A 22,333-nucleotide genomic window follows, 5' to 3' on the forward strand; every position below is an offset into this window, starting at 1 on the left:
ACAAAATAATAGGGTTAAGAATAATAAGACTTAGATCCTTTATAAACAATCGAATTCTGCTTAGCGCAATAAGTATAAGGAACGAAGTCTGTGAGCGCTTGTCTTTTGTCACGGATCCTGTGTTTTGTGTCTGGAGTCTATAGCTTCCCAGCTGAGGAGGAGGGAATGAGGCAGGGTTGAGGACGGGACATTACTGCAGCCTGCACGATGAGGAGCCGCAGTAACTCTGGGGTGCGGCTGGACTACTACTACCGCATTGTGCACCGGACCATCCTACAGCACCAGGTGGGCCGCTGTCACTCACCTAGGCCTCCCCACACCTGCCCAACACTGTCCCCGCCGCCTTCCCTCCTTCACCTTGCCCCCATCACTTTTGTTAGGAGTGCAGTTTATGTATTCACTTTCCGTAACATGTTTTCTCCACTGTCATAGTTTTCTGTCATCTTACGCCTTTCTTTTCCTCTCCCTTACTGTCCAAAACATATATACATTGATGTCAGTTGTAGTTTAGTGTTGTGTAGTTACAGTTGTGTGGGATTTGCTTGCCCTTCTTTCGTCCCCCGCTTGTTGTTGTCCATATATGTCAGGTGTCAGTGTCTTGTGTGCCGTCCTGTGAATTCTTGGATCACTTGAAGGTCACACACTTCAGCTTCACTTGTGGTAGGTCATGTCTATCATTGAATCTATGCCTAGGTAATTTGATCTCTAAATATGAGGTAATTCAATAAGCTTCATTCTTGGCATACTAAATCCTTGCCAAGGCAATGAATTTGCCATTACCTGGCTTGAGAAAAGATATATTGTAAGATATCTGCTGTTTTTAATTTAGTTCTTAAGAGGTTTGGCTATTCTTAGTTTAAGATGTAAGATATTTGGCCATTTACAATTTTTTTTTTGTTTAGGCACCACTGCCACAATGGTCCCTAACATGCAGTATCATGGATATTGGTCAGAAGAAAATAGTTTAATATTTAGAGTACTGTATTTCCTGAGTATAGGTTGAGTTCTGAAGGCCATATATTTAGGTAAAAGATTGTGGGTCAACATAAACACAGTTGACAAATTTCTTAGGTCAAAAATCTAGGAATCCCAACATGATAGGAAGGGGGACCAGTTATTCATGGCTGTAGAGATGAAATTTTTACTTACTTTGACCAGTAAACAAGACAAATCTTTGCCAGGTACTTAGTAATGAAGAGATGTATTGTGCCTCTAGCAGATAAACCTCACAAATATATAATAGACTACTGGACTTACTTTATATTATGGTTTCAATGGTCTTTGTTGAATAATCTCTCTCTCTCTCTCTCTCTCTCTCTCTCTCTCTCTCTCTCTCTCTCTCTCTCTCTCTCTCTCTCTCTCTCTCTCTCACTTCTCTTGACAGTGATGAAAACATTATGTAGGTTACAATAAGTAAGCTTGCCACTTGCCTCCCATGCAGCACCCAGTGACGGGACTCCTGCCGGCAAGCTCCAACAACGACCATGCCTGGGTGCGTGACAACATCTACTCCATCCTGGCCGTGTGGGGTCTGGCCATGGCCTACAAGAAGAATGCTGACCTGGATGAGGACCGGGCCAAGACTTACGAGCTGGAGCAGGTATGAGTGTGTGTGTGTGATTTCTGCCAGTACATACATGCTATAGGGAAATTCATATGAAAGAAAGAAAATGCTGCAGTGACAAGAGCTTACTATCTTATATACCAAAAACAGAGAGGATTTATAGATTTTACACTTTAAACTCTGTTCTGTATAAATTTTCTTACATTTCTTAGCATCCTTAAACTTGCCTATTAATGGAAATGTAGAAGCTATAAGGAGGAGAAAAGGGAAGGAAAAAACAATGACTTATATATATATATATATATATATATATATATATCACTTATATATGACTGAACAACAAAGGAGGAGCAGGTCTCTCTCTTTCTCCATAATCTTCATACATACTTACCCTCCCTTGATGCCTGGCAGAGCTGCGTGAAGCTGATGCGAGGGCTCCTGACATGCATGATCCAGCAGAAGGAGAAGGTGGAGATGTTCAAGCACACTCAGGCGCCCTTGGATGCTCTCCACGCCAAGTACTCCTCCACCACCGGCCAGATTGTGGTGCGGGACAATGAGTGGGGACACCTGCAAATTGATGCCACCTCTCTCTTCCTGCTGGTTTTAGCCCAGATGACAGCCTCAGGTGAGCTTGGCATGGGTAGGGAAAGGTGTTTGTGTATTTATCTCCTGTGTTTTACCTAAGGCATGTTTCTGAAATTATTTAGGTTAATGTATTCATGTTTCTAAAGTGTCTATTGCTGTAGAATCATGAACAGTGTGCTTTTTCTACTCCTTCAACAGGACTGCAGATAATTTTCAACCTGGATGAGGTCTCCTTTATTCAGAACCTGGTCTTCTACATTGAGTCGGCATACTGTGTGCCTGTGAGTGTGGCCATGCCTTTGTGGGATCTGTCCTGGTTTGCTTGTTTACTGTAGCAGCCTTTCATTTTCATTTCTATTTTCTTTTCATTCTTGAGCTTGAGTCAAGTATAATCATGATTAGAATGGAGCCAAATATGTAATGTCTCACCATTAATCAAGTTGGTAAAGTTATCAATTTAGAGAAAGGCAGAAAGGCAGTAGAGTGAAAGATTTAAAGGTTAAAATATGAATTGTAAACCTTATTGTTTCTCCTACAGGACTATGGAATCTGGGAGCGTGGAGACAAGACTAACCACGGCCTGCCAGAGCTGAATGCCTCCAGCATTGGCATGGCCAAGGCTGCCCTGGAGGCCATGAATGAGCTGGACCTGTTTGGGGCGAGGGGCGGCCCCACCAGCGTGATCCATGTGCTGGCGGATGAGGCACAGAAATGCCAGGCTGTGCTGCAGGTGTGTGACTTGAGACAGAAAGCAGGAAAGAGAGGAAGGAATTGATATGAAAACTGGAAAAAATCATCTCATGGAATTTTAAAGGCTGACCTGCTATTGTATGCCTACAGTCCATGCTGCCAAGAGAGAGTAACAGCAAGGAGGTGGACAGCAGCTTGATGGCGGTGATCAGTTTCCCCGCCTTTGCCGTGGACGACCCACTGCTCATCAAGACCACACGTCACACCATCCAGAGCAAATTGGAGGGACCCTACGGCTGCAAGAGGTTCCTTCGTGATGGGTACAAGACTGCCAAGGAGGTACAGTGCCCCTCAGCATGCCTTGAGTCACCAGTCTCTGTTACTGTCAGGCACACTCTCTCGGGAAGGGATTCAGGACTGCCAAGGAGGTATTGTGTTGTCGTAAGGTGAAGTGAGTCACCATTCTCTCTGTTTCACTTTCAGGCACTCTCTCTGTGGGATGGGTTCAAGACTACCAACGAGGTACAGTGTTTTTTTTTTTGAGTGCATCTCGGGGCTATCACGCTGGACGTCTTTCCTTCGAACATGTAACCGGGGACAAAATTTGCTTGCACGTGTTGGGGACGATAATATCCTGCCTCTGAGGATAGGACCACCACCCTGTCACTGATTTATTGTGATTTATCTGCACCAAAAATGTTAGTTTCCCTCTAATTCTTGGTAAAGTGCTTAATGTATTGCACATCATTCATGCTCTCTCTCTCTCTCTCTCTCTCTCTCTCTCTCTCTCTCTCTCTCTCTCTCTCTCTCTCTCTCTCTCTCTCTCTCTCTCTCTCTCTCTCTCTCTCTCTCTCTCTCTCTCTCTCTCTCTCTCTCTCTCTCTCTCTCTCTCTCTCTCTCTCTCTCTCTCTCTCTCTCTCTCTCTCTCTCTCTCTCTCTCTCTCTCTCTCTCTCCATTAAAGAATTGTCCATGAGGAAAACTCTTCCCCCTTTCCCTGCCCACACTCCCCCATGGCGTAGGCAAGGCTTCATGGTTAAATAGAACGCTAATTGTACTGTAATGATGGAATCCCACCTCTATCAAAATTGGACATAGTAGTTGTAAGATGCTGAATTAAGCACAGTGCGTTCAGCCATGCCTGCCAGTAACCTTAGCTGGTATTCTGTGTATCCACATCTCACTTGTGTTCTGCCCCAGCAGCAGTAATTGCGTGAACCAAGTCCATGATCTGACTCACTGTTATCACCTTTATAAGCTTGAAACACTATTTACTGAAGGTTGCACCTGTGTGTTGTTGAAGCAAATCTGCATCTGTGTAAGAGCTCACTGATTCCTGGCTGATCAATGACATGCACTGCCTTGGTCATATCGAAGGAAATTCACCTCCATGTAATAGCACCTTTACTTGCTTATTTTTTTCATTTCTAGGCACTGCATCTCTCTAGGATGAAGACTGCCTGGGAGGTAGTGTCTCTTTTGAGTGCAGTACTGGCTATTTAATGCTTAGGTGTTCTGTTGGCATCAGTGGTGCAGGATGGTGTTTCAGGTACACAGGTTCCTGCCTTGTATCTCACTGTTAGGTCTTCCCTTGGAATAGGCAATATTTATTCATACCTGCTCATCCCTTTGCCTCCCTTGAATTGTTTGTAAAATAAATTATCAGGTTATGGCCATGTGTTAAGGGAAAAACTTGGTGCCTTACTTTACTCTCACTTACATAATCAGAACTTCAATAGTTTAGTTTCCCCACTTCCCTTAAATGTGGTGGTGTACCACATCTTGTCTGCAGTATTATTTCGGGGTGGTAAGGGTGCATCTTTCGTAAAGAAAATTATGATTCAAAAGTTTTCCCTGGAAATAACATTGGATACCTCATTTGGATTTTCCATCACCACAAATGGTATGTACAAGTGAATACATGTGATGTGTTTGACTGATTTACAGCTTCTGTGAGATCAGCTTCTATGGATATTGAAAATCCTGATAGTTTCTCTTCATATAATTTTTTTGTTGCTGATTTGGGAGTTGTGTTCCTTGTTGAGTGAAAGAGACTCTCTCACTTCTGTGAAGGATAACCAGTAAGTGTGGCTCTAGTTCAGTCACGTATTCAGTGTTTATCTGTTTGTCTACAACTTAGCAATGTCCTTGTCTACTCCAGATGCTTCTGTTGTCATCAACTCTCTTTCTCAGCCTCTCCTAATCATTCCTCACAAGACAACAGAGCTAAGCTATCAACCATTTCCTTTCTAGGATGTATTCTTAGCTAAGTTCATGAGATTAAGGATTTGTGTTATCTATAGTGCATGCACTGAGACAACAGATTATGCACATGTACTCCTCTGCTTAGCACCATGTGGAAGTCCTAACTTTAGTCTGTGATAGTGTTTGGGAATGGCCTCACACTTTCCAGAAAGGAGAGATTTCAGTAGGTTCATATACTCTGTAGTCTTAGCCTCCTTGGTGTGTAGAGTAGGGCACTTCATTTTTCTGTTAACAGATGGCCAGTAATCAGTACCTGCCCCTTCCTTTAAGATTTCAGGTTTTTCCTACTTGATGAAGAGCAAAGAGTTTTGTATTTTTTGTTAGGTTTGTTTATTTTGCAGTCTTCTTTTACTGTCTTCTTTTCTTTTCCTTTCTTTTCTTGGGCATCACCTCCCATCTGCGGGACAAAGCATGATTTTGTATAAGAAAAGTTATCTGTTACTCTGTTAGACTGATTGGAAGCAACAGCTGTAATAGTACCGATGCTTGTCCATTAACATCTTTTTACTAATGCAGCTGAAAATCATCTCAAATCTAGTCACTTCTGCCATCCAAGCTCTTGTGTCCCCTCCACAGGACCCAACACGACTGTACTACGAGCCTTGGGAGCTGAAGGTGTTTGAGAAAATTGAGTGTGAGTGGCCGCTCTTCTTCTGCTACTTCATCCTGGACCACTGCTTCCAGGGCAATGAGAATGCCATCAAGGAGTATTCAGACAGGCTGGAAAAGGTACAGTGCTTTGCTTTTGTTTTCTTCTACTCATATTATCCAGTTTTTCCAGCCTCTTGTGTATTGGTTATTTCATTCATCACTCTAATCAATGTGTGTGTCCTGCTTTTGATTTACTTTTCTTTTTTTTCTTATTGTTATAATGTTTAATTTACCTGCATTTAATTTTTTTGTATAGTTGTCAATAGTAAATCATCTATCTTCGTCAGTCTCAATTAGTGTTGCTCACAGGCTAACTAGAGGCATTCCGTGATGTTGTGGTGCCTTAATTTAAACCAATCAATAAGTCAAACTTGTCAAGCCGGTGCCCTGCTGGGAGTGTTCCATCCTGGAGCAGCATCACAGATAACAGTAATAATAGTGATAAATTGCTCTCCCTTCCCAGCTGCTGGTCACCACAGAGGATGGGCTGAGGCTGGTGCCAGAGATCTACTCAGTGCCAGGAGACAAGGTGGAGGAGGAGTACAAGAAACCCGGATCACAGCAGCGGGAGGTGGTGGGCAAACTTCCCTTCAAGTGGGCACAGAGCCTCTACATTGTGGGGCGCCTCCTGCAGGATGTAAGGATCACTGCCTCATTCTGGTTTTTTCCAAACTTATAAAGTAGGAATCTTTTTAATGGATTTTTTTTGGGCATGCTGAGACTGGTATGATTATAAAGGTTCCTGCTAGTCATAAGCTAAGTGTACTATAATAGAGTGATCTTGGTGCTTATAACAGTGAAAACATCTTTTATCCCTGCCAGTTTCTTGTCTGTTTTAACATTTACCTTTAAAAACATCCCATAAGTGTTCCAATTAGTACAGTCTATTTTCATACTCATTCACTGACAAATATATCCAGTCTTTACATGACACGATTAACTCATAACTGTTATTCACAATGGTGCAGAACTTCCTGGCCTGTGGTGAGCTGGACCCTCTCAACCGACGCTTGGGCTCAGAGAAGAAGCCAGACGTGGTGGTGCAGGTGGTGGTGCTGGCTGAGGACTCCTCCATCCAAGCCAAGCTGAGTGCACTGGACATCCACGTGCAGACCATTGGTGAGGTGGCCCCCATCGAGGTGCAGCCAGCCAGGGTGCTCTCCAAGCTGTACGCACACCTGGGTGAGCAATGACAGCCGTGTTTGTTGCCTTCTGTCACTTCAAATTGAAGCACAAAGTGTTGAATGGGTGAAGGAAATAAGTGTTGTACCAGATCCTTGATAATGCTGCCCTTCAAAGCTAAGTGTTGCCAAGGAAGTTAGTTATTTAGATCAGCAATTGAAGTTATATTGTGGAGATGGTTGATTAATGTTTCTTTGCCATTCTAAGATACTTGACAGTTATGATGAATGTCAGAAATAGAAGGTAATGTAAGGAAGAGCAGAAAAAGAAAAAAATATATACTTTTCACTCAGAACAGGTTCACACATTGGCAGTCTGGTGCAGTTATACCTTGGCCCTCAGGTCGTGTTGTGAGTGTCCACTCCATTCTTGTGAGGAACATCTGAGAGTGCAGGGAGGATGTACACAGCAAATCTGGAAGGTTTTGCTTATTGAAAACCTTATCTAGAGAAATGTGGGGCATTGTTTCAGACCAGTTCTATGTTGACTGTTGATGTTCACCTCACAGGACGCAACCAGAAGCTGGGATTGTCTGGTCGTCAGAGTCGTGATGTCGGCATTCTGTCCACCAGCAAGCTGTACTCCCTCCAGGACAGGATCTTTGCCTTCACTCCACAGGTAATACACATGCACACACACACACACACTTTTTTTTCTCTCTGTCTGTGTTAGATGATTATAAAGAAATAGGAACTTCCAACATTCTATTATTTCACTTAAAACGTAGTACATTCAAGGTCCTCAATCAGTATTATAAGTGATTAAAATTTTATCCATTACAATTTTACATTTCAGGAAGACAAACATTTAAAATTAATTTGTCTCACACTCATCAGCTCAACAGAACTGAGGCTCCAGGATGCTGGCTGTGTCTTCCACAGGACCTCAGTACCATAATTATTTTAATTTCTTAATCCTTTATCAATGTGCCTGATTATATGCCTCATGTACCAGCTTCCCTGCAAGACAGAGTAGGTGCGGAGCTTCTGCATACCATGTGAGGAGGAGGCCAGCACACACAATATCTTGCAAAGGAGGGATTGTACCATATGAACATTTGCAAGTTCTTGATATATTGCATCATTTGGCTGAAGATTCTCTATTCTTTAACCTTGAATTCTCTACTTTTATATCCTCCTACAAAGCAGACTCCTTTCAACTACAACATTGAGAAACACACACAGGCACATGCAGACATTCCCTCTGTCATACCTCCTAACATTGTGAACATCCTGCTCATGTCCCTGACCGACAGAGCACTACCTCAGCTCACACCCACTGAACACACACAATACAAAACAGACCACCAGCTCTTGTACACCATTCTGATTCAGCAGTTTGTTATGCCACATGTAAATAGCTGCCTTTTACACCTGACAAAGCATCTCATACAATAGACAACAAACCACCCACACTTTTACTCCTTGACAGATCCCTCAATGTAACACTTGTTTACACTGTCAGAGAAAGCACTAGCCTTAGACACACTTCACACTGCCTTCCTAAACACCTTTTCATGCCTCTCTTCAAGCTGGTCCTCACCCACAGTTTGCTGACCGGGAGCGCTTCTTCATCGCCTCAGACTTGGACCTGCTGCTAGATATTTTCAAATCAGAGCTCAACTTCTTGCAGTGCACTTGGAAAAATATGTTGGGAAGGCCCATTGTTACCCTGGAGGTTAATAAGGGTTTCCTAGGTAATCATTTTGACTACCCGATCTCCAGCACCATTGTACCTGCCTGCATACTGTACCTTCTACCTGTTGCCTGCCCTCCCACCCATTGTTGTTCCCTCCCTCCTCTTCCTCTTGTGCTACTGCTCCGTGTTTAGCCATGATCATATTACTGCTTGCATTATCTTTTGGAAAATCTCAGGGAAATCCAGATTGGCAAATGTATTTCCTGGCCCATCCCTGGAATGTAACAGTCTGCTGTATTTTTACTCTTTGGTGTTCTAGAGCTAGTCTAATGTGGATGTCACCTGTTGGATTCATCATTTTCTTTCTTAAGGAGTTTCCAGCGAGATGTATGATATGAGTTATCCTTTTATTTGATTCTTAATTGTGTCCATAGCTTATGTGTGCTACATGTGTGCACTTGGTGAACTCATATGCAAACACACAGAACATGAGCTTCATTTAGATCTTGTCTGATGCAGCAAGACAAACACTCAGGTCACCACTTTGCTTAACAGCTGTGAGGGAAAATAAGGACATTGAACAGAACATTGACACTTTCTCACACACACACAGCCTCCAGCAAGTGTCACAGTTCACAAGCTGTGATAGCTTTGCACCAGACTAGCTGATCCACACCTGCCTCAGACCCACACAGTAGGTGTGAGCAAGTACCCCATGCGCAATGACCTCACTGTGAGGTGCACGCTGCCTTCTTTGTCATTTACTTGTCTAAACACAGTCATACTAAAGACAGTATGAGCCTTACAGGGAGGAATGATGAACTAGGATACAGGGAAGCTCCTGATTCTATACCTCTGTAGCTTACTCTGTGAAGGATCCAAGCACCTGTAATAGTTACTTAAGGGAATTAGTACTTAACCATTTCACATCATTGATTCTAGGGTTGGTCTTCAGACTGCCTGTCCATTTACTAACTAGAGGCTGTGGTGGTGTGAGTTGCCATATTATCAAGCAGCTCAATAAAGTCTTTGGAGGTGCAAGCCCCAATGGGGAAATGAGGTACAGTCTCTCTCTCTCTCTCTCTCTCTCTCTCTCTCTCTCTCTCTCTCTCTCTCTCTCTCTCTCTCTCTCTCTCTCTCTCTCTCTCTCTCTCTCTCTCTCTCTCTCTCTCTCTCTCTCTCTCTCTCTCTCTCTCTCTCTCTCTCTCTCTCTCTCTCTCTCTCTCTCTCTCTCTCTCTCTCTCTCTCTCTCTCTCTCTCTCTCTCTCTCTCTCTCTCCCAACATATTGGAGCCTTTGTCATGTCTTCAATAGTTGCTGCTTACTGCCACAGCCTCTCAGACATACATCTCGCATCTGATGACACTTGTAATTCTAGAATATCTTAAATTTTTATCCTCTTTGTATGTATCATTAGCTTTTATTGTTTTATTATAAGTCTTTATGCATCCCAGGTCCTTGTTTTGTTTGTATTTAGCCATTGTACTTTTAGTTTTTCACTAAACTTTAATACCTTGTTTCCTTAGCCCTCCCTAACACTGCACTCCAGTAATTAGTGTTTGGAATTGCATCTTCTAGTACTTTGATAACGAGGAAAGTTACCTGTCCAATGATGTGGATCTGGGTGTGTACTTCTTTGGGGTGGCCCTGGACTATGTGGCCTCCACCTGGAAGGACCTTGGCCGCCCCATGGTGGTGCTGCGCATGCGGTCCAATTACACCGATGGTATGTGTGGTGGCAGGCTGCGGTGGGCACAGGGAGGGCGGGACACTGGCTTGTGTTGGTTCACCCTTGGCCTTGCTTGCTTCACGAGTCACTCAGTGCCAGGAGTGTTTGGATGGAGTGTGAATTCACAACTGCAATATTGTTGCTTCTTGTGAGCAGTCTTCAATGATTTTGATGTAATGTGGCCTGAATTAACTAGTACAGTCTGTATCATTCTTTACATTTCTTTATAGAATATAGAACTAGAAACATTTTCATCATCTTTGAAATTCATGATTTTGTGGCCAGTAGTTTTCCAGTACATGAGAAATTTTAGCACTATTAATGAGTCATTATGTTAGACATGAAAAACAGGAGACAGTGGCATGAATTATGCAGTACTTTCAACTGATCTGCAGAAGACGGCAAGATCCCTCCAGCCATGATCTCCACCCTCAAGAAGCTGAACAGTGGCTACATCAATGGCACACGGTGAGGAGCACTCCACCTTGTCTGTTTCCTTGGTGTCCCTTGAGCCTTAATTGTTTTCTTGGGCTTCCTTATAAGTCTGCTGTATAAATTTGAAATGTAGTACTAATATTTTTGTATACATTTTTCAATTGTGTTTGACTTTAATACCAGAGAGATCCTGGACATAATCTGAACACAACCTGTCTGAGTCTTGCAGAGTGTCCTTGGGGAAGATGCAGGAGTTCCTCAACACGTCCTGCATCACCAGCCTCAACTTCCTTAATGACACCGAGGCAGGATTCCCAGACAGTGAGTACCCGTGACTCCCGAAGGGATTGGCGTACAGAGGTGGAGTGTTTGCCATTGTTTCGTCTTTTTTATTTGTATATTCACATATTGATTCATTCATTTCTGCCTGCCAGGCCTGAAGGGTGACGTGAAAGAGTACCTGGAGAAGCAGATGCGAGGCACACTGAGCTGGCGGAGATCGGATTTGGTGCGCATGTCCAACAGGTGAGGCGCTGCTCTGTTGAAACTTTAAGACTTGGCTTAGCCTCTCCTCCTCTCCTCACTTTAGAGCAGTGTTTCTTAACCTGGGGGTACATATATTGGGGTAGTGTCACTGTTCCTCATAAGGAATACAAAAGTGTATTTTTTATTTGATAAAATTTTAGCCTCATTTTCAACTGTGTTAATGCAGTAGTAACCAATGTAGGTAGATGCTAATCAGAGTTAAGGGGTGCTGGGATGCCAAGATCTAACTGCAGGAATACTTAGTCAGAAAAGGTTAAGAAACATTGCCTTAGAGATTCACCACTTGATTCATGTCTTGATGACATGTCAGTATTCTTGTGTGCTTTCACCAAGAAACATGGTGATGATGCTTGATTCTTCATTTGTGCTTGAAATGCTTGAAGTTGCATCTTTCATATGTACATACTTGTCATTTCCTCACTCATTAGTGGGATGGGTTGTGTAATGATAGAGGCTGCAGTTCCTGAGCCAAAGGTGAAGTGTTGGAGCCCCCAGTGAGGATCATTCAGTGGAAGAGGTGGTGCTGTGGTGCAGCCTGAGTGGGCTGTGTGACCCTTACCACTGTGTGCTAGTGGACTTGTGTTTCACCCATTGTACACATTCATTAACATTTTACTTTGAAATACTCTTATTACATAAGCAGCAAAAATTTGAATAATGAGTTTCTTTCTATCATGCCTCAGATTCCCATTCTGCCTAGGAGACCAGAATTACCCCCAGTTCAGGTGATGTCCCACTGAAGTGCCCTGTCCACCCCTGGACCTTGCTGTGTCCCAGACTTATAACATCAGTGGTGCTCCCCTTTGTGGAGTGCCTCAGATCCTGTAGCACCCAGTAATCCTAGTGTTGCATTCCATGGCTTCCTTTGTGATGTTTTGTCTTTCCAAGCCCTTTATTCCAGATTTCCTTCTAACCGTCTGCAATATAAGAGGAGGATAGTTTGGTTCAGTTGCTATTGTCAAGAGAGATGTGAACATATCCCCCTACAAATTTTAATTTGCTTTTGTGCTTTTTGTAATTGACCTTAGAGCAGCAAACTTTCTGCACATCATTTTACTGTTTGTTGCGTCTGTTGAGTCACTCTATGTCCTTTCCTCTCATCCCGCCCCCATATGGCTCTGAAGCAGACTAACTGCCTCCCCGTACATCATCCTCCTGTATGAAGGAAGGGCACCTGCAGACCTCTTAAAATGCTAGAAACTCATTAATGGAACTTCCCTTCCCAAACTTTTTGGTTTCTTTTATAGCAATAGCAGATTTTCTGCCCTTGGTTTCATTGTTTATAATCTTAATGTAAGAGGAAGGAGAATTGTATTGTAAGATCTCTTTTGTAATAATTGTTATTTTTGAGTAACATTGGTAATGAATGACTGAGCTAAACACTGGAATCACATTAAGGGACAGTATCCTCTATCATGGCTAACCCATTGTCATTGTCATTCCTGGATTCAATATTTTGCTGAATGGAAAAGGATTGGGTTGATGGTGGTGTGTGATGGCTTGCCTTTTCAGCACTGTAAGGAATTAAGCATGAGTGATACCAGTCTTGCACAGTGCTCATTTATGAATGGGATTGTATGGTCACCAGCAGTCTTGACAGGAGACTTCTCCATCTGAACACTCTGAGCCCTCTTGTAGGTAGTGGTGTATTGTGATAAACACTATTCATTATTGTTAGGACAAGAGTGCTGGGTTTGATTACTGGTGTTTTATCAGCTTTTAAATGTCAGCAAGTGCCAGTGGTCTCATGAAGGGTGCTCACTATAGTAATCACTCTCTGTACTGGAGTTGTTGAGTTCTGTTGTCTGCTGTACTTGGATATCCTTCAGTTCAACACTACTTTGTTAGAATGTTCATTGATTACATGAATTACAACATGGAAGCAAGGTAGAGGAAGTACAGCACCTGTAATTAGGACAGGGCATATTCATCCTGCCATTAATTCTTTTCTTTAGTCAAGGCACACATACACAGAAACATTTTAAAACGGTATTTACAATTGTGTGACGAGATACCTGACTACTCACACCACCATTCCACTGCCCGCCCGTGCAGGTTCAGCCAGAGGACATCCCGTGACAGGGATGACCCAGTGAGGCGCAAGATTTCTGGCATGCTGAGGGGAACCATCCGCAAGTCCCGCTCTCTCTTCGTGGACGATGACAGAGGTAGGCATGATCCTCCCTGAGCCTTGAGGGCAGGGAGCAATTCTTTAAATCCCCCCTCTCCCTTCAGAGTAAAGCTTGCATTAGGTTTCCAAGTTAGCAGCAGATTTGCACAAGGAGCCGGTGTGATTAGAGGCAGCTTGATCCATCATAAATGTTAGAAGATGCTTAGGGCCCCATGGTCTCAAAATTCTCATAAGGGTTTTTATTTTTTCCTAAGTAAAATTAGCCTACATATCTTGTCATTTCATCAACACAATAAGACAGCAGTGTGTTATGTTATTTACACAAATTATCCTCCCACTGAAATTTTAATTCATATGTTGGAGTAATGTTGAACAGCCTCACTAGAGATCGTTGACACCATGGTGGACTTGCACAGTGAGGTCCCACAGCTGTGAGCAGGCTGCTGCATCACATTCTTCTCAGGGCTTCTCACAGTCCTGAGTGAGCTGTGGATGTGCCATAGCTTTTTCTTAGAGGAATCTATTCATGCAGATCTTTTTGAGTATTAACAGTAAACAGTATTTTAGACAAATTAAATGTATATGCTAGGGCTATTTAGATAAAATAACCATATATTATAAACTAGAGGTAGTAAGTCTCACAGTGTTGTAGGGGAAGTGTTTACTGCAGCACCATGTAGCACTCCCTCCCTTGTAGCCCTGATTGTTGCATGTTAGCTCCACCACTAGTCCTTGAACAGCCCCAAGGATGCAGGTAAACCGTTCCTTCTAAACATGCTATTCAGTAAGTGATGACAGCTGGCTTGTGGGGGATGGAGTATTGAACCTTATGATACAGCAGATGGACTCTTCACTTACCGGAAGGAGCCTCTAATAAGAGTGGCAGTGCGGCAGCTCCTCAGGTTCCACTCGGAAGGTTTGTTATTGTCGTGAGCCCGGCCGTCCTCACAGGGGCCTCTTGGTGCTGGGGGAGCCTGGGCGAATTGTGCATATAGCCAAACTTGGTGTCTTACTGATTTTGCCTCTTTATCGAATGTTTCTTTGGGGGCAGCATGTCAGTACGTCTGCCTAAATATGCAATGTCTCCTCTTTTAATTATGTTATGCTTCATGTGGGATTGTCACTGCAGTAGGCCGAGCAATGGATATTTATGTCAGTCTTCCCTCATCTCTATTTGTATCAGCTGTCATCTCCTGTTGAAACTAATGAGCTAAATTGTAATTGTACTTGATGAAAGATCGGAAGCCACTCTTAGTTTCAGGGGAATGATTTAGCTAAAGAACTTTGATGTTTACCTTCCTAACTTGTCGAATCAGCTGGTGGCAGTAACTGAACTCATACTGTGATGAAAGGGTTTATTCATGTATCTAATATCCACTAAACCCATGCAGGATGGAGATTAGCTTTAGATGTATAAAATGTGTTATATTTTCCTAAACCTCTATGTCTGTTCACTAGGGATATACTCAGGTGTCTGATGTATACTTAACTCCTCTTGTGTCTAAATTATTAGTGGAGGGTATATAGCACATAGTGTGGGAAGGAAAGGTATGATGTGTGTTGGTGTTAGCTGCAGGAATTCAGATGTTCACAGTATTAACTCTTCTTCTCTCTTTTGAAGGAGGATCGTCCCTTGGATATTCATTGGGTATACTATCCTATGTGTAGTGTTTGCTTCACTTGCTTAACTCCTCATACTATTAACCAACGAAAGGACTTTTGTGTGTGCGCGCGCGCGTGTGTGTGTGTGCGCGTATGAGTGTGTGTGTATGAGATGTAAATGGACCTGCCTGTTAGAAGGAAGTCTGTATAGCAGACTGACATTCCCTTGGTGGGATGTAGCCAAGACAAGGCATGAACATTAGGGTTCACAGGGAACTGAATTGATCCTCCCTGCCCATCAGGAGCAGAGGGAACTCCAGCCCCTTGTTGTGTCTCATTCAGTTTTAACACTGTTGGCAAAAAACTGGCTTGATCATGTCATGGGAGAGGTGAACCACTCAGAGTCCAAGTTAAGTGGGTCAAAATAAGGTAAATACATCCATGTCTTGGCTCATTAGTCATAGTTGACTAATGTTATTTTGAGACTTATGTGAGGAGGTCCACTTAATCTCAGTAACACAAAATTTTCTAGCAAAACTCAATCTGGGTGTGATTAGCAGCATGTGGACAGTATACCATCCAGTACAGCTTCCTTGAATTTGCTGATGATGCATATCATTGTAACATTGTGCTCATCAAACACAAATTCAAGACTGAATGGTATTCACGACCACACAAAAGAGTTATTGCCAGTACTAGTGCATATGATGGCATTGAGAGACAGTTCCTTGCCTAACTTCAGCTGTGTCAGTAATAAGATTGGCTGTAAATATTGTTGAAGATACTGAAACAATAACATTGATATTAAAATTGCCTGCAGCACTGGGTATTATTTGTGCTTAACAGCAATAATGATTTGCAAGATTGGTAATGAATGAATGTGGAGGTCTGATTGCAGAAGTTGTACATATTCAGCTTTGTTACAATCACTGAAGAGATGGGGAGGCAGGCTGAGGATACCATGCCTTCAGGAAGTGCATGAAGCTGTCCATATATAGTTGATGGCATGAATAGGTCAGCAGCTCTCTTATTATTGACTTTTTCTCTCTTTTTCTCATCACAAAATCATGACAAGTTAACTTAATCTACAGCACCTAGCAGTGTATACACCAGGTTGCCCTCTAGAGGGAGGACAGTGGTGACAAGTTGAACTGAGAACTGAGTGCCTCCTTCCCTCTTTTCCTTGACCTTTCATGGTAACAAATACACAAGAAGAGAGCTCCCTGTTCCTTCTCTTTGCCCATCTGTCTGTTACTTTTTGTTGTATCTGGTGATGGATTGAAGGACCCTGAGATGCACCAAGCCTACATTTGAAGGGACTCAGTACAGGAGCTAGGATAAGTTTTTTTTTTTTTTTTTTTCTGCAGTCAGACATGCCTACCATTAAGACAGTTCCATGTTAGTGTACAAATAAGCTTCACATCACAATATCTGTATGAAGAGATGGAAGAAAGGAGACTGAGGCGTCGTAAGGGTGGGTTGTGTGTTGTGTGCAGTACTGTATGTGCATCACGTAGGTACACAGGTGAGTCCATCAAGGTGTGTATTCAGCAGCAGGTGTGATGGTGAGGTATTTCTGTTTCTTCCATAGTGGTAATCATGAATTTTTTTTGCACCAGAACCTTCAAATACTGAATATGAAGTACATTCACATCACTTATATCTTTAGACTGTAGTGAATACTGGAGCCATGATATTGTTGTGTTTGAAAAGTTAGATTATGAGTGTCATTATAAAGTCCATAACCTTGAATTGATTGTAAAGGTTTTGGTGTGCTTGGAATGCTGCTGCAGTGTTTGGAGGTTCAGTTGATGGTTAATGAAGTGTGGAATGATGGATTGGTATAGGTTGATCTTTTCTCTGTTGACCAGTTTCCTCCTCCTGCTATTCTTGAACTTGTTGTTGTGGTGGTGCTGGGATGGGATTTGCTTACCCTGTCTTGCTGCAGTGTGTGGTGAGGGTCTGTGTTTGTGTTGTAATACGATTTACTTTGACCAATGGATGAATCAACAGATTAGTTTCTCAACAAACTTTGGAACGATCTGTTTGTGGTGAGTACTTACTGGTGTCCAGACAACTCCTCTATCTGATTTCAATGAGAATAAATCTACATATTTATATTTCTGTTGGACCTGTTTATAGTTGACTGGTTTCAAGCATTGATTATTTTTGCTAATGATTAGTAACAAAATTGTTTGTGAGCTACTGCAGGACAAATGGACATTAATTTCCACTTGATTCTGTCTTCCTGCTGAGGTCAGTAATCCCACCATAATATTTTCTCAGTTAACCTTCCTAAATGATCACCTACATGCTTGATGTGTCACACCCGCCTTCCTTCACAGAAAACACATACTTTGGGTGGTTGGACTTGGTGACAGATTGAGAAGCAGGTCATGGTGGTTAAAAAGACTAACACTCAATGGGTGCTTCTCTTCCTCCAGTGTCTGCTGCAGTCATAATATTTCTAATGTATAACAGGGTGTGCTTGTGCTGCTTCCACTTTAAGCTCAGTAACAGGAAGATGACAAGCTTAGCTTTGCATTGAAAATTAATATTTGTTCTGACTCTAAAACATGTACAAAGTGATTTGTTATGGTGTTTTTGTAACTGATTTGTATATATTATTTTATAGGGTTAAGATTGACTTAGGAAGGAATGTTTAAATGTTCATTGGCTGTGGCTGGTAGCTGAGTCATAGTCTAGCTCATCACTGAATGAAAAATTTTTATTTCTGTGGCTGCAGAAAGTTTTGCTATTGTACACAAAACGTTCTGTCAGTTTACAAGTTTTTCATGCAGCTCCTGGGTTTTCATGGACCCAGAAATTTTGATGTAGAACAGGGTTGCTGACAGTGTGCCATGGCTGCAGGTAGATGTTATATGTAGTTCTTGTTTTTCATTTGCATTAGCTTTGCTGCTAGATTGGTGACATTCTTACTTGATCAAAGCACAGTTAGCATTGTTGTTGGCCACACTGAACTTGAGCAGTGTATGGGAGCTTTTTGTGCATCTTTAAACCTAGTGTATATCACAAAGGAAAATAGAGAGATAAGAGAATACATATGTGGCCATAAATGTGCAAGTTATGGAAGGACATTAATCTCTTTGCCATGATATACTCCCAGTGCATTACTGAGAGTATTAAGGCTTGCCTCAGTGTTAGGATATGCAGCTTTGCTGGATCAAGTCCAAAATATAGTCTTTGCATCAGGTCAGTCAGCTAGCCATGAAAAAAATAAAATAAATAAATAAATAAATAAATAATGATATCTGGCAGCAAGTTATTGATTTGTCATGTAGGCCAAATAGCTCATGTCATGTACAGTAACTCATAGTAAAATGCAGACTAGAGAGGAAATAATAATGTAAAGCAAGACAAGAAGAAAGAAGCAGGGCAAGATACTGAATTTATTACTATATAAAAGACATTAGATAAAAAAAAAAAAAACAGTAAGGACAGCATCAGAACAGCCACCACCACCACCAGCACCCCCTCTGCAGTCTCCTAACAGATTCCTTTACAGAGGCGCCGCCCATCGTGTCACGCCGGAGCTCCGTGGTCACCTCCCCCACCTCGGACATCGGCATGCCCATCCTGGAGGTGTCCGTGCCGCCTACCCCCACCCGCGTCACCCCGCCCCTCTCCTCTCACTCCCGGTCCCGCTCCCGCTCCCCCATCCCCTGAGAAGGATGCCGAGCTGTGGGAGTCCATGGTGCGGCACAGGTCAGTTCGCTATGTCCATTGTTTGTTTCCTCTCCTACAAATTATTCTTGATTGTCTTACTGTACGAAACGTGTCTGTCTGTCTTCATATGTCCATCTCTCTTTGTGAATCTGTCTGTCAGTCTGCCCACCGGTCTTTTTGTGTGTGTTTTTTTTTTTTTTTTTTCGTATGTACAGTATTATTGTTCCTTTTATCCACTATTGTTATTTTTACTGTTATTATTATCGTTGTTTTTATTGTTGTTGTTATCTATCTCGTATGGGAAAGTTGTCGTGTCTGATGACCATTTCTGCCCATTGCTACGTTTACCACAGGGAAGTAAAGAACTAATAATGGCGAAGAAGGATAAAAAGGTAAATAAATCAAAGTATGAATGAAGAAAGGTGTTTATACCAAAAAAAAAAACTATAAAAAAAAAAAATCCAATATGGTCTTCATCCCAAGGGTTTTCATATCAATACTTCCCCGTCAGGATATCGAAGTTGTTGGATGATATTTACCTTCTCACCTATTTTTAATCCTCGACTTCCTTGACATATAAGCGCTCGGGTTAAAGACATGAAATATAAACTAGTAACCTCCTTGCGCAGAAGTTTTTCAAGGTCCAGAATAGCATCACTGAAAAATTACGTGGATCTGGTAACTTTGAAGGGCACTGAGTGAGAGGAACTTGTGGGAGGAGTGACGTAATAGTTTATAGAGGCAGTCAGCTGATAGGAGCGTGTGTGCAGCGTGGCGGGCTGTAGAGTGGAGAGTGGAGGAGGAGGTATGTAGGTAGGTAGGAACAGGGAGCATTGAGACGGTCAGCTGATGAGAGCGTGTGTGGAGCGTGACGGGGCTGTAGAGAGGAGGAGGGAGGGAGGCAGTGAGGACAGAGAAGGGTTAATGAGAAGGTGGGAAAGGAAGAGGAGAAGGTAGGAAGAGATGGGTTAATGGGAAGGTAGGAGAGGAAGAGGAGGAAGGTAAACAGAGGGAATAGGTAGATACTGGGAAGGCGGGAGAGGAGGAGGAAGAGGAGTGAGGTTGGAACAAGGAAGAGGTATTGGCCAGTTGACAAGTGACTGATCGCTGCAAAGAGAGAGAGGGGAGGGATGTCGAACTGTACTCTCTCTCTCTCTCTCTCTCTCTCTCTCTCTCTCTCTCTCTCTCTCTCTCTCTCTCTCTCTCTCTCTCATTTTGCCAAGATGTGGGTCGTGGATTAGACCAAAGATAAATACGAAATACGGAAGCAATATTTTCATCATAACTTCTTTTTTATCCGCACTCAGCCTCGCTCGTAAAAAAAAAAAAAGAATAATAATAATAGTAATGACAGTGATAATATATACACCGAGTGAATTGCAATATTAGCTGAAAATCACAATAACTTGAATTCATCTGCAATATTTCCTCGCATTTCCTTTATTTTACGGATCAGTCATCCAGCATTTTCCTCCCACTCGTCAAGATAATAGTTAAAAAATAATCTATCGCAATATGAACTCCACCATGTATTTATTTATTTATTTATCTATTTATTTATGTATTTATTTATTTATTTTTTTTTTTTATTTATTTTTTTTTTTGTTTTTGTGTGTTATCAACGATATTACTTTCATTAGACTTTACTTGAAGTTACACGGTATTCAAGGGTGTTTTTACGCTTCTAGTAACAGATTAACAAGATTTCTACATTATTAACAGGAGAAACACTCTTTAAAACCCGGCTAATCATCTCTGTGACCTTTGAAAATCGCCGTGGTGAGAGAGAGCAACCCGTTTCTGAATACGGGTCTTAAAAGTCACGCAATTGTCCCCGGAGCCTCTAGTGCCATGGGGAGGAGGGTTCAAGGGCGTAGCAGTGTCCCGCGAAAAGCTTAGCGTGTGAGGATGAAGGCTAGGAGTAATGATAATGATAAACACGCTCGTGGGGTTTGAAAGTTCTGGTAACGGTGGTGGTGGTGGTAGTAATGGTTGCGTTTTCTATGCGTGCGTGGCGGGCGGCGCTTAATGGGTGACCAAAACAAAGCGAGTAAACATGACGTGAGGGAAGCGCTGGTTGGCTGGCTGGGTAGTGGTGGTGGTGCATGCAAATGTTTGATCTCCCAGAATGCCGCACTGCCTCGCAAACGGCAAGGTCAGTTATCTATTTTTATAAGCTGCGCCATGTCATCCAATAGTTGCGGGTCAATTATATTCACCTGTCTATTTATTTTATCCGTCTGTAATCACGCCGACACTCTCCAGGAAATTAGGTCAATCTGTATTATTTTGTCCATTTCTCTACCACGCCGACACTTCCCGGGAAAATAAGTAGTTGAAATAAGGCGCCAGCACGTACACACACACACGCACATATGCAGTTTTCCAGATAGAGCAATAGAAAAGTCACATTAGGGGATATAAAGCATTAAATTACTCGCATTGACGGAGAGAGAGAGGGGGGGGGGGCACCACTCATATTCTTCAATCACTCCAGCAAACACACATCTATTCAACTCAATCACTAACCCAACAAATCACACGAAGAGAGTGAAGCGACAGAAAAATACAAAAAAATACACAAAAAAATACAATACGACACACCACTCCCATTTTCTCTAACATCCCTCACTCCACCAAGCACGGGTCACTTAAACTCCGTGACTGGCACAACAACAACAACAACAACAACAACAACAACAACAACAACAACACCAAGCGGAGAGAAATAACATACATAAGAAAAAAAAAACAAGATCACCCTTACCATTTGTAATCAGACTACATTACACTTCCGATCAGAAAATAATAAGTAAATAGATTTAAACAAATAGAAATAATACCAAATCAACAAATAGGCAAATAAGTAAAGAAAAAAGGAGTTTAATACCAGTAACAATAAACACAACGAATGAACTGCAATATTAGTTAAAAAAGAAAAAAAGAATCACAACTGTCCATCCATAACTCTAATATTCCTGCGATATTTTTCTCACTAACAACAAACACAACCCAAACAAAAACAAAGGACGGACGTAACAAGCAGTAGCCCAAAATAACTCGCAGACACACCACTCGTCACGCTCACCACCTCCTCGCTACATTAATCAAAGCATATTGCCATCTCCTGAAAGTAAGAGTAGCGAAATTAGTATCCCGTTCATTCCCCGGGGTTTGATGCGCCGCTGTTCACCTCCCCCCCCCTCCCCGCCGCATCCCTTTCCCTTCCTCCTCCTCCATCCCTTGCAGACACGTTGACCTACTACAGACGTGTAAATGAGAGTTCCTAGGTCTCTCTCTCTCTCTCTCTCTCTCTCTCTCTCTCTCTCTCTCTCTCTCTCTCTCTCTCTCTCTCTCTCTCTCTCTCTCTCTCTCTCTCTCTCTCTCTCTCTCAGCCTTGAATTCTTACCCACCTTCCGTCATATTGTCGTCAGCGGTTGTCGGGCAGGTCACCACGCACGCCCCAGCAGGCAGGCACTGGGGTTGGGGGGGGCATGGAGGGGGTTACATCGCCCCGAGACATTTAATTCGTCTGGCGTGGAGTAAACCTTGTAAATGTTGATATTTGTCCATAATTCATGACTCGTGTGTCTGGCGGGCTGTGTGTGTGTGTGTGTGTGTGTGTGTG

At 42.6% G+C, this 22,333-nt stretch overlaps 1 protein-coding gene across 10 annotated transcripts in view; it reads left to right on the top strand.

The window, feature by feature from the left end:
* Positions 1 to 124: 124 nt before the first annotated feature.
* LOC135115257 (probable phosphorylase b kinase regulatory subunit alpha) overlaps positions 125 to 22,333 on the top strand; it is a 44,647-nt gene continuing 22,438 nt past the window's right edge. Inside the window, exons 1-19 of one of the 10 annotated variants that reach the window (XM_064031805.1) lie at positions 125 to 285; positions 1,442 to 1,600; positions 1,976 to 2,192; positions 2,351 to 2,433; positions 2,691 to 2,882; positions 2,993 to 3,181; positions 3,326 to 3,364; positions 5,682 to 5,834; positions 6,220 to 6,393; positions 6,725 to 6,938; positions 7,447 to 7,556; positions 8,487 to 8,634; positions 10,700 to 10,772; positions 10,969 to 11,060; positions 11,174 to 11,264; positions 11,969 to 12,010; positions 13,341 to 13,453; positions 14,255 to 14,332; positions 18,545 to 18,744. In XM_064031805.1, the coding sequence (XP_063887875.1) occupies positions 208 to 285; positions 1,442 to 1,600; positions 1,976 to 2,192; positions 2,351 to 2,433; positions 2,691 to 2,882; positions 2,993 to 3,181; positions 3,326 to 3,364; positions 5,682 to 5,834; positions 6,220 to 6,393; positions 6,725 to 6,938; positions 7,447 to 7,556; positions 8,487 to 8,634; positions 10,700 to 10,772; positions 10,969 to 11,060; positions 11,174 to 11,264; positions 11,969 to 12,010; positions 13,341 to 13,453; positions 14,255 to 14,332; positions 18,545 to 18,705 (2,406 nt within the window). In that variant the 5' untranslated portion in view covers positions 125 to 207 and the 3' untranslated portion in view covers positions 18,706 to 18,744. Of the gene's footprint in view, positions 286 to 1,441; positions 1,601 to 1,975; positions 2,193 to 2,350; positions 2,434 to 2,690; positions 2,883 to 2,992; positions 3,182 to 3,325; positions 3,365 to 5,681; positions 5,835 to 6,219; positions 6,394 to 6,724; positions 6,939 to 7,446; positions 7,557 to 8,486; positions 8,635 to 10,153; positions 10,302 to 10,699; positions 10,773 to 10,968; positions 11,061 to 11,173; positions 11,265 to 11,968; positions 12,011 to 13,340; positions 13,454 to 14,254; positions 14,333 to 15,037; positions 15,065 to 18,544; positions 18,745 to 22,333 lie in introns of all 10 variants that reach the window. The other 9 variants (XM_064031807.1, XM_064031812.1, XM_064031806.1 and 6 more) reach the window with 9 other exon arrangements.

This window comes from Scylla paramamosain, chromosome 29, assembly GCF_035594125.1.
Source record: "Scylla paramamosain isolate STU-SP2022 chromosome 29, ASM3559412v1, whole genome shotgun sequence".
Lineage (NCBI taxonomy): Eukaryota > Metazoa > Arthropoda > Malacostraca > Decapoda > Portunidae > Scylla > Scylla paramamosain.